The 9,360-nt window shown below is 49.0% G+C and overlaps 1 protein-coding gene across 1 annotated transcript in view; it reads right to left on the bottom strand.

The window, feature by feature from the left end:
- Nucleotides 1-7,500: 7,500 nt before the first annotated feature.
- Nucleotides 7,501-9,360, bottom strand: part of Jade1 (jade family PHD finger 1) — a 52,731-nt gene continuing 50,871 nt past the window's right edge. Inside the window, exon 11 of the mRNA XM_013034881.1 lies at nucleotides 7,501-8,941. Within this exon, the coding sequence (XP_012890335.1) occupies nucleotides 8,037-8,941 (905 nt within the window). The 3' untranslated portion in view covers nucleotides 7,501-8,036. The remainder of the gene's footprint in view (nucleotides 8,942-9,360) is intronic.

Below are 9,360 nucleotides of genomic sequence, written 5' to 3'. Positions count from 1 at the left end.
CCTCGATCCTCAGATCTCAGCCTCCTGAGAAGCTAGGATTACAGGTGTGAGCCACTGGCACCCAGCTAGTACTTTTTTGTAGCAGATGACTTCCGACACTGTACACACCTGTTTGACGTTCTCATAGGGCTTGGATCTGAGACCTGGGCTGAGAAGTTCTGGTCTCCCTGCCAGTGTACATCCATGTGCAATTGCACATCCACTCACTGAACCAGTCAGTAGCTTCTATACACCGTGTATATAAGCCAAATCGAAGCATAATGAATGTGTAAACTTGTGATGCCTTTCTTTGGGGTCTTGAGAGGATCAGAAAGAGTGTAAATTATACATGTCCAAGAGTGGAGCAGTTTACTCAATCCCTGAGAAGCAGACATGGCATCCAACTGCGTTCCCTTCCGCAGCCCAGAGCGCTGCCCTGGCTTGGAAGCTCACAAGAGCTCTCGGGTTCCCTTCCGCAGCCCAGAGCGCTGCCCTGGCTTGGAAGCACACAAGAGCTCTCCGTGTTCAGAGTGAGAAAAACGAAGTCGGTCCTTCCATGAGAGCAACCTGAAACTGTGAGCCCTTATTTTTTTCTCTGAAGCTGAATCACAGGCAGAAATTGAGCCTACTGAAATCAAACACTTCCTTCAGAGGTTTTATCACTAATCCGAGAAACAGGACTGGCGGTACTGTGGGTCATTTTCACGCCCGATTTTCTCCTCATTGGTGAGTTCTGAGCGCATGGAGTGTGTCTGCCTTATTTTCCTTACTGCAGTACATCTTATGTTCCAGAAACCTCCAGTGTGTGTCAGCTACAGTTCAGATGAACAGGGTGCCCATGTCTTCTCGAAACACCTTGGAGAGAGCCGAGTCCCAGCTTAGAGCAGGCTAGCCACCACCTCCTCCACCTGCCACCGTGCTCCTTGAACCTGCCCACGTTTCTGCTTGTGATCCAGACTGAGAGCATCAGGAAGGACTTGGCCTTCTAACGTCCGCTCGGGCCAGGGCCCTGCGCGCCTGCCGGCCTCTCAGCGCTGCGGTCTGCATGGCCTTTCTTCTGCTCGGTGAGACCTCACAGCCAAGGCGTCCTCCGGCCCGGCGTTCTTGGTAGTTGTACTTCTCCGGCTTCTCCTGTCCCTCCTACACTCCTTTGTACCTCTCTCCATTTTGTTCTTTAGACAGTTGCTGTGGTGGATTGCTTCTCAGTTGGTTTTTATTTTTTTGGCAGTACTGGGGTTTGGATCTTAGGACCTTGCGCTTGCTGGGCCAGTGCTCTACCGCTTCAGCCATGCCATTAAGTGCCTGCTAAATCGTTTCATTCAATTGAGAAGGCACCCTGGAAATTTTTATTTCATATTTTTACTTAATGACAGCATGGTCCTTTTTTTTTTTTTGGTCAGTCCTCTGGGTCTGGGCACTGTCCCTCAGCTCTTCAGCTCAAGGCAAGCGCTCTACCACTTGAGCCACAGCACCACTTCCAGTTTTCTAGTGGTTTATTGGAGATAGGAGTCTCACAGTCTTTCCTGCCCAGGCTGGCTTTGAACCGCGATCCTCAGATCTCAGCCTCCTGAGTAGCTAGGATTACAGGCGTGAGCCACCGGCGCCCGGCTCAGAGGATAATTTTTTTTAGTCAGCAAAGCATATATAAAGAAGAACTTAGCACTTGAAGCTGTAAGGAATAAAGACAAGAACCTAGCACTTCCATTTATGATACAAACTCTAGAAGAGAAGCCAGTTATACTCACATTTTGTAAATGCTCCAGGCCGTCGGAGGGCCCTTGGAACTAGGAAGAGTCTGCTGATATGTATTCAGGGTCTATCAAGTGCTGGACATCTGCGTTTATTTTCACTCCTGCCAGGAAGGTATTCTCTTTTCCTTCTAACGCAGTGGACAGTGCGTGGCGCGCTGCACACCGAGCTCTGCAGCACCAGCACCGTCTGAACATGGCTCACCAGCCGGCTTTGAACAGGGACCCTCCGACCTCAGCCCCTGAGCACCAGTGTCTGGCCCCTTCTGCATCTTTAGTCTGCAGAACTCATGTATTTGCCACATTGTACTGTTCATTTTATTTTTTGCCACATCTGCACTTTGACTGTAAGGGAGCAATGACTGGCCAGGGCATGAGCCCCGGTCAGCCGGGAGGTGTGACTGCTAAACCTCCCTGCTTCTTGTGGACGCAGGTCTGCTCTGACCTCGGCTCTTGATGGGAGAGTACAGATCCAAATACAGCCGGAGACACTGACACCGTTTTCCTCACCAGCCCGAGAACAAGCGCTAGTTAGCTTTGTTGTTTTATTTTTGCCCTGAGTCCAGAAAGCACGTTCAGTTATCTCCTACTGACACCGTTTTCCTCACCAGCCCGAGAACAAGTGCTAGTTAGCTTTGTTGTTTTATTTTTGCCCTGAGTCCAGAAAGCACGTTCAGTTATCTCCTACTAAAACTATCCTATCTAGTGGGATTTATGTGGTAATTTTTTTAACCTAGAAAAGTAGATATAAGCTAAAGTCAGTAGAAATTACCTAAGCACAGGAAGTTATAATAAATACCTGCTTTTGAAGGTTTTAAATTTAAATTTTATAGTTGTTAAATTATATCCAACAATTGGTGTTTTAAACAGTATTACATGAGTTCTTTCATTAAACAGTATATTTTTTGTGCTGATACTGGGGCTTGAACTCAGGTCCTGAGTGCTATCACTTAGCTTTTTGTTTTTCCTTTTTTTTTTTGTTGGTTGTTGGGCTTGAGCTCTGGGCCTGGGCGCTGTCCCTCAGCTCTTCAGCTCAAGGCTAGCGCTCTACCACTTGAACCACAGAGCCACTTGCAGTTTTCCGTTTTATTGGAGATAAGAGTTTCATGGACTTTCTTGCCCAGACTGGCTTTGAACCATGATCCTGGATCTCAGCCTCCTGAGTAGCTAGGATGACAGGGGTGAGCCACCAGCTTCTGACTCCTTTAGCATTTTTGCTCACGGTTGGTGCTCTGATACTTGAGACACAGCTCCCAGTTGACAAATTGGAGAAAAGAGTCTCTCAGACTTTCCTGCCCAGGCTGGCTTTGAACCGCGATCCTCAGATCTCAGCCTCCTGAGTAGCTAGGATGACAGGCGTGAGCCACCAGTGCCTGGCTCAAAACACACTATTTTCAAGCATGATCTTGCAAAATTATATTTATTTAGAATAGTTGAGTTGAAACTATCATAAATACCTGATCTCAAGACAGGGTGGGAGGAGAAAATTAAAAAGAAGGTGAGATAAGCAGGGAGTCTGTAATGGTAAATAAATACCCTACTTAACAAACCATGCGCTCAACATAAATGAATGTACTAAACCAGCAGACACATGCACTCAACATAAATGAATATACTAAATACATGCACTCAAACACTACACAAAAAACACATGTGTTCAACATATGTGAATATACTAAACACGTGACGTCAAATACACTACTTAACAAACCATGCGCTCAACATAAATGTACTAAACCAGCAAACACATGTGCTCAACATAAACACACTACACAACAAACACATGTGTCAACGTATGTGAATATACATGACCTCAACATAAATACACTACTTAACACATGCACTCAACACAAATATACTAAACATGTGAGCCCAACATAAATGACTAAATTTGTGACTCCAACATAAATGCACCACTTAACAAACATGAGCTCAACATAAATATACTACTTAACAAACACATGAGCATAACATAAATACACCAAACAAATGTATGAGCTCAACAAAGGTAAAGTTACTAAGCAAACATGGTCTCAACAAAAATAAATACAATACTTAACAGACACGTGCTCAACGTTAATACACTAAACACAGGCACTTAGTGCAATGCCAGGACGTGGTGACACGTCAGGACCATGTGTTGACATGTTGGGAAGCTCATGTAGAAACACATCTGGAATCACATGTCATACACATTAGGAGTAACACATGGTGCACTTCGCCACTTGGCGCTGTGTAAATGGTTTTAGTTTTCAGCTGGTTTTGGCTGGGTTTATTCTCGCTGTATAGCTCAGGACCTCAGACCATGATCCTGCCAGTACTGGCACTGGCGTTACAGATGTAAAAATAACCAGATTCATCGTGTGTTATGTTTGAAAATGCTGACTTGGAGGTTTGGCTCAACCTAAAGTGTTCGTGATACATGAATAGTAGGACCAGGATAACAGTCATGAATTGCTCTTAAATGATTGAAGTTGCAAGTGTTGTGTCAGGTGTAGATAGCTTTCCTTTGCGTACGATGCACAGAATCCACCTGTGAATGGGCTTCCATCAATGCGTGTGTGACTGGCTCCCAGAATAAGGCAGGCACTGACCACCGCAGACGGTCTAGCTCTCAGTTCACGTGAGGCCTTTAACTGGTGCCTTATACCTGAAGCCAAGGTTGTCACCAGCTGCCTGTGTGAACTGGCCAGCGCCAGTGTGTCACCAGGAAAAGCCACTTTCTAATTGCTTGGGTGAAAACCTGCGTCTGGGGCACGTTTCAGGTCAGTGTGGCCACCTGTGCCAGCCTCCCTGTGGCTCCTGGGTGCTTGAATCACAATTACTTCTCTCTGGAGCCAACCAAGTAAGTTACGAGAAGCGAGGAGAGTTAGGTTTTAGTAGTTCCGCCACACGCACACCAAAATTAGCTGGCCCAACTTTTAGAAGAAATCTGATTACCAGTCATCCTGGGAATGTGCTCTCCCTGAGGACACCAGCACCAGCAACACGGGACACGCGAGCTACAGCAACACGGGACACGTGAGCTACAGTAACACGGGACACGTGAGCTACAGTAACACAGGACATGTGAGCTACAGCAACACGGGACATGTGAGCTACAGCCACCACGGGACACGCGAGCTACAGCAACACAGGACACATGAGCTACAGCCACCACGGAGACACGTGAGCTACAGCCACCACGGGACACGCGAGCTACAGTAACACGGGACACGTGAGCTACAGCAACACGGGACACGCGAGCTACAGCAACACGGGACACGTGAACTACAGCAACACGGGACACGCGAGCTACAGCCTCCACGGGGACACGTGAACTTCCCCGGCTTCACTGCTTGTGTTCAGTCTGTGGCCGTTTCTGCATGCAGCAGCTGTAGGCTCGGGCTGTGTCCCTGGACAAGTCTTCAGTGAGTGGCGTGGACAACCCTGTTTGCACAGTGAGACCAAACAGCAACACTCCACAGAGTCACCTTGAAAACTAGTTGAAAGGCGTTTTGTGAGTGCAGCCTTCCCACCTCCCTCACGCGGCATCTTGTCTCTCGTGTCCAAGTCGACGCTGGCCACCTGTGTCCACACCACAGCTCTGCACGCGGCCCCTGCTGTCTACCACCATGAAGACCGTCTCTTTCTTTATAGGACCAGAATCACGGGCTTTTCTGTCTCTAACGCCTGATTGTTCCAACCATTGGATCTTTCCAGACCCAGAACTATGCTGGCAGGACCTTTCCATGCCCGGCCCGCCGTGGGTGGTGGAGGCCCTCAGCACATCAGATTCCCAAAGACGTGACTGTATTGCAAAATGTACAGCATTTATTCACATACAGACAAAAAGGCACAATTCTACTAAATAGTTCAACAAAAAATACAGTTGTCCTCAACTAGTTTTATAAATACTTTCAAAAAGGGGGTAGAAATAAATACAGGACTGGGCCGTGTAATATAAAATAGTCATCTCTACATAGACTTTGTTTAATTAATTTCTGATTTGTAGCTCTTCATGCACCTCTTTTTTTTTTTCAATTCAGTTGAATGGACACCAAGCTAGGCACATAGTGAAAAATCCTCTGTACAAGGTTACAAATGTAATGACAAGTTTGTCCATTTTAAAATAATTTAGATTTGTACACAACACATAAAACCGTCATTTAAGTCCTGTGTTTATAACCTAATAAATGACACTCCAGGCAACTTTACAAAAGCTTAACTAGCCTACATTTTGACATAATACATTGATCATAATCAAAGGTATTTCTTGGTCAGGATGCACAAGGGAAAAAGAAAAAGCCAACGGTTCCAATGCTAATAGAAGGCAGTGGGCAGCTGGGCGGCGGCGGCAGGGCTGTCCGCGACAAAGCTGTCACCTGCTGTCCAGAGACTGCACACCACTGGCATTTCAGAGCAGGACTATAAAGGATGGACTTTATTTTTGTGTTTTGTTTTTTTTTTTGTGGGTTTTTTCTTTTGTTTTTTGGTTCAGCATAACTTGGAACATTTGAAAGCTTTTCAACCTAAATGTGGGGGAAAACAGGTAAGGCATTTTTTTTTTTTTTTGCACAAAACTAGCATTCCTAAATAGTGCAAATGAGTCTGGTGCCTCTGAGTGGTGAGAGGCCACACACTGCATTAATTTAGATTTTCTTTCTATGGCTTCACAGATTACCCCTCTACAACCCTCCTCTCACCGAGAGCTTCATCAAAAGACAGCTGCAGGTGGAGTCCAACCTTCTCCTCTGTCCAGAAGGGTTTTGCTCGTATGCAAAAATTACAAAAAAAATCCATAAATTATGCTACTAGCAAACGTGCAACTTGGATAAGACCCTCCGCCGCCTACAGCAACAGCTACTTAGGACAGCAGTCTCTTGAAATGAGCCTCAGGGCTCAAAAGCAGTCCGTCTAAAGACCAGTCTTTCCCCTCCCCTGAATGAGCTACAGTGTACTTGGCAAAGTGAAGACTTGGTTTGAACATGTCAAACACACAACAGGGATGCACCAGATCTGCTATCCAATCATCTGATAAAACTTGCATAGCAAGACAGAGCTCACAAAGCCTTGCGGTTGACAGTCACCTGGAAGACGCGACAGTGAACGACAGTGCTCGGAGCATCGCTCCTAAGCAGCAGAACCGCGCTGCCAATGAGGACAGACATGTAAATGAACCCGGAGTGCAAGCGCTGGCACTGACTGACTGTGGGGCAGTGTGGGGGACGCTGGGCTGGCTCCCGACGCCCGTACTTCTAAATCTCATTGCTGCTTAAGCTTCCCGTAAGTTTGACTCACAACGACATTGAATTCCAAAGAAAATTAACAGGACCTTAACACTACCCAGTTTCTGAATACATATGCACTACAACATTGTTCTCAAATTTAATGCTAAACTTATTATTGCTGATAACTTACTAGTTATTGCCATTTGCAATTAGAAAGTCCAAGTTACAAATAAGAACTCTGACCCCAAAAACCTATTCCTGGGTGCATTTCAACCTCTTGTCTATATAACTAGGTCAATGGTAAGAGCTTATTGCAACTTATTGCCTTTCTATAGTTTTAAAATATAACCTCACTTCTTGTTTCCTCAGGGAACCCATTCGTGATGGAGGCCCGGGTTCCCTGATGTGCACTAGTGATTGGCTCTGGGGAGTGAGCGGCCGTGGACGACCACTGGAGGGCAGAAGGCAAAGGTGCGGGCCGTGGCCAAGGACTGGAGGGCACTGGACAACTGTCTCGGGCCACGCGCGGGCTCCCGGCAGTGGGGCCGTCGGCGTCTTCCCTGGCTCCCCAAGCCTTGTGGCATGGCCCACGCCCAGCCCTCCAGAAGCCCCCTTCCTGCCAGCTCTCCTGACGCGGGGTGCAGGCGGGCCCCAGAGCTGCGGCCTGCACACTGTCAATGCAACAAGAATGGCCTTGGGGGCCAGAGTGATTGTAAAATCGACCAGTCCTAGGAACACACCTCAGGGCTGTGCGTGGCGCCCTGGTCTCCACAGGGTGTCAGTCCATTCTGCAGAACTAGATAGGATTCTGTACATTCAGGGAACCCAGAGTTTGTGCTTTGGAAGAATGCAGAGGGCAAGAAACACAGTATGCAGAGGCTTACTGAAGCCTTGCCTTCTTGTAACCCTTAACACTCAGCTTCTGACCTTAGCTGTCCTACGTTAGTCTACTCTTCTGTTTTCTCAACAAGTTGCTAATAACACAAACTTCTCACAACAGTGATTTATAAATGACTCTGAAAAAAAAAAAAAACCCAATCTGAATTGTAAGTAAATGTGTGTGTAGCCCGGGAATCGGGGGGTCTGTCCCCCTCGGCCATCAGGAGGCCAAGATGCTCCTCCGGATGAAGTCCGCCCTCCTGCCCAGGGGGCCGCTGGCCTGTGGACATTTCTTCTCCGATGCTTCGCCCTCAGAGTCACTCAGTTCGACGTCCGGGGCGTACCCGTCATTCTCGTGGTCAGATTTTAATTTGCTCTTAGCCCGGTCCTTGGCCGGTGCCCGGCCCAGGCTGAGGTACGGGCAGCCTGTGTGCTGGTGGCCAGGCCCCTCAGGGGCCTCTCCCTGCTGCGGCCGCTCCCCCTTCTTTGGAATCCGGAATCCGCCCCAGTTTTTCACCGGGCTGGCAGGTGTGGTAGGCACTTGGGCTGCAGTCTGGGAACCGCTGGCTCGGAGCAGGGAGCCATTGCACCTGGGCACGCCCTCCCTCCGGGCTCCGGGCGCCCACTGCCCCGCCCCGGGCAGAGTGGCAACGCGGGGGCTGCCCGGGTGCCTCTGGGATGAATCTGTGGACCTGAGAGGCTTGTGACTCGGTTTCAAAGGCCTGTCCTTCAAGTCGCCTTTAATGAGATCACAATGAAAGCGATTGTCTCTCCGTTTCCCATGGTCTGGCGTCGCAACCCCATTTTTCTCTTGTGCTGATGATAGGAAGCGTGCATCTGCAAAGGTCTTTTCAAAGTTCAGAAAGCCGCCTGGGGCCCCCAGCCCGCCCCGCCCCCCGGCCAGGCCCGGCCGTCGAAGGGAGGCCTTGCCCATGCTCCCGGGTCTCAGCGGGTCTCGTTTATGGAGTTTCTTCAGCGACGGGGCCAAGGATGCGCCCATCTGCTTCCTGAAGAAGGCCGAATGCCACGTCAGGTCCTCAATGGTGGGAGTGCCAGGACCCACAGGACTGTTAAACAGAAGCATGCTTTCCAGGGAGGAGGAGGATGCACAGGAAGAAGGCACACCTGCGAACACACAAGCACCGAGGCAAATCCAAAACAGTCCCGGACCTCCGTGTCACCCGCTCCACGCACACTTCCCACCCACCGGTGTAAAACCGTCAGGCTGTCTGTAAAAACTGGTTTCTAGTTAGGAGAATCCAGATCAATACATGCTCAGTAGTCTAGATTCTTCCAGCTACAATTCATACGGTCCTTCTTGAAGCTACCTATTCAAGGGCTACCCTTTCCTGCACACAGAGTAACTCAGAAATTCAGCAGGGCCCTCTGGCCAGGCACTAGCTGCCTCCTGCCTGCCCGGCCCCCCACCCCAGACCCGCAGGAGGACCAGGCGGCCTGCCCGCCCCCCCATCGCACACCCGCAGGAGGACCAGGCGGCCTGCCCGCCCCCCCACCCCAGACCCGCAGGAGGACCAGGCAGCCTG

Source organism: Dipodomys ordii, unplaced genomic scaffold, assembly GCF_000151885.1.
Source record: "Dipodomys ordii isolate 6190 unplaced genomic scaffold, Dord_2.0 Scaffold198, whole genome shotgun sequence".
Taxonomy (NCBI): domain Eukaryota; kingdom Metazoa; phylum Chordata; class Mammalia; order Rodentia; family Heteromyidae; genus Dipodomys; species Dipodomys ordii.
Note: the sequence above shows the minus strand (reverse complement) of the source record. Positions and strands in the feature narration are given on the sequence as shown.